The sequence below is a fragment of the Blastomyces gilchristii genome (genome assembly GCF_000003855.2).
Source record: "Blastomyces gilchristii SLH14081 genomic scaffold supercont1.8, whole genome shotgun sequence".
Taxonomy (NCBI): domain Eukaryota; kingdom Fungi; phylum Ascomycota; class Eurotiomycetes; order Onygenales; family Ajellomycetaceae; genus Blastomyces; species Blastomyces gilchristii.
The window spans coordinates 1,946,774-1,948,883 of NW_003101675.1; the positions used below are offsets into that span (position 1 = coordinate 1,946,774).

Sequence of the window (2,110 nt, forward strand, 5' to 3'; positions counted from 1 at the left end):
TGACGATGGTTCGTCAAGTAAGGACCATGGGTGGTGAAGAGCTTTCTTCCACTTGGGGGTAGGGATCGTAGGTATATTCACTGCAGGACTTTGAGCGGACCGGACGGGTTTATGAGAAATAGAGCTGGGGCTATTAGGAAAAATCCCTTATATTACGGCTGTATGCTTGGCAATATTACTCTTCAACCATCCCTTGACCGTGGAAGGCTGGATCTTGTATGCACTACTAAACACCTAATCAATTCCGACCATTTACCCACAACAATATAGATTCAAGTCAACGGAGGAGGAATGAAGAAAGATGACCGTTTTAAACAAAATAACAACGTTACGCTCAAAACCTACATGACCATTACCCATATACTATTGATATCAGAGGGAGATATCGTTTTCAAAGAGAAATAAACGCTTAGTCGATTCCGTCCCGTCCAATCCCTCATGTCTAGCTCCTCAGCATCAATTCATCCGTCACTTCCTCCCTTCCACCATAATGATATGGTATCCAAATCCCGTTTTGACTTCCGCCCACTTTGGGTTCGCGGTTGTGCTGGTTTCTAGCTCGTATGCAACCTTTTCAAAGTCACCATGAAGGCTTCCTCGAACTTTCCAGCCAAGCGATCCGCCTATTTCGCAACGTTAGAAGAGGACAAATGTACTCTTGCTCTTTTTCTTTCCTGTCTCTAAAACTCCCACATATGTATTCGGCTTCAATGTTCAATGGTGATGGATATGAATGAAACGGAACAAAGGATAGGGATACGGGGAATGTGTATCAACTCCAGATTCTTTCTCAAAATCCGGAGCCGTCTCCCTCTTCTCGAGCATGCGCCAACGACATGGCACAGTGAGGCGAGATTAAAATTGTGGAATGCGAGGGTATCCCCAACAAATTCGTAGATCCAGAGGACAAATCCTCGCAAGGTATCATGGGGGAGTATATTATGTGATATATTGAGGGCATGAAGCGCGAAGTAAAAGTAACTGATCCGGATCTTTGCAAATGTAAATGGGAGACAACAGATGGTGAAATTGGCACAAACCTTGTCTAGCCTTATCCTCCGAAAACTCTCTTGCGACATCATCGAATTTTGCCCCATTTCTCAGCTTCTCGGCAGCTTCCTCCTTTTTTGAGTGCTTCTCGCACTTTTTCCACGAACACAAACAGCTGGTTAGCAAGCGTGTATGGTGTTGATAAATGTTAAAAGTAGAGACATTTCGAAAGTTGAACAACGACATTCAATACATTCTGTCGTAATAAACAGACAACGGGCTGGAGAGGGGAGGAGAGATTATTTTGAATTGAATATTTCTCATCCAGGGCTGTTCATGTGCATTGGGATAGTGACCCATATGGATACAGATCATTGGTACGCAAACATAAATGTAAAACAGAACGGTCTTGACTCTTGAAATATAACAAAATTATAAAAACCACTTAGGATGATAAGCCAAACAATTCAAGTATTTCACACAACACTCGAAACTAACAGACGTAAGAGGTTCTGACAGATACTTACAAGAATATGTCGAACATTGATAGAATTTGCAGGTTTTAACCCTTTGCCTTTACCTCCCTCATTGCCATCACCGTTGTCCTTCGCCTTGCCTTTGCCTTTTCCTTTGGCGCCCGAGTCTTTGGCATTGCCCTTCGCCATACTTCTAACAACCTTGGAAAGGTGAAGAAAGCCTATTTGGGTGGACGATCGGTTATACGCGTGTGTACCACCAGTTGGCGTGCGATATTCGAGATATTACGGTTTGAAATATGCAGGCGTGTATTAGCTTGACAGAATTAAAATTGCCTAAGTGACATAGGGGCTGTGATGTCAAGCTCGAATATGAAAGGGAGATGAGGGTATTATTTACAAGCCTCAACGGTGACATGAGGTGGGGTTGGAATATCGCACGCTTATTGGCTGGTGGTTTAAAGCTAGATTTTTATATCAACTTCAATATCAACAACTTCAATTCATGCTTCCACCATGCATACAAGCATCAAACGCTCGCTTACGCTCGCTTTGCTGCTTGCGCAGCCCCCCCTACCCCTACCCCCCTTACTAGTTCGACACATACCAAGGGATGGAACGGAGACCTGGCTAAGTTGGTGTTA

At 43.7% G+C, this 2,110-nt stretch overlaps 1 protein-coding gene across 1 annotated transcript; it reads right to left on the reverse strand.

Moving 5' to 3' along the window:
• Positions 1–12: 12 nt before the first annotated feature.
• Positions 13–2,060, reverse strand: BDBG_04979 (peptidyl-prolyl cis-trans isomerase NIMA-interacting 4). Its single transcript, XM_002625069.2, has 3 exons — positions 1,518–2,060; positions 1,041–1,143; positions 13–623 (listed from the first exon to the last, which is right to left on the reverse strand). The coding sequence occupies exons 1-3, from the start codon at positions 1,653–1,655 to the stop codon at positions 469–471; spliced, it is 396 nt and encodes a 131-aa protein (XP_002625115.1). The 5' UTR covers positions 1,656–2,060; the 3' UTR covers positions 13–468.
• Between the last annotated feature and the right edge of the window lie 50 nt (positions 2,061–2,110).

What these genes read in the sequence shown, in the direction of transcription:
- BDBG_04979 (XM_002625069.2), bottom strand. Translation starts at nt 1,655, where the DNA reads ATGGCGAAGGGCAATGCCAAAGACTCGGGCGCCAAAGGAAAAGGCAAA. An exon ending in TCAATGTTCGACATATTCTT is followed by an intron (nt 1,144 to 1,517) that starts GTAAGTATCTGT and finishes TCGTGGAAAAAG; the next exon opens with TGCGAGAAGCACTCAAAAAA. An exon ending in GGAGGATAAGGCTAGACAAG is followed by an intron (nt 624 to 1,040) that starts GTTTGTGCCAAT and finishes GTTGCGAAATAG; the next exon opens with GCGGATCGCTTGGCTGGAAA.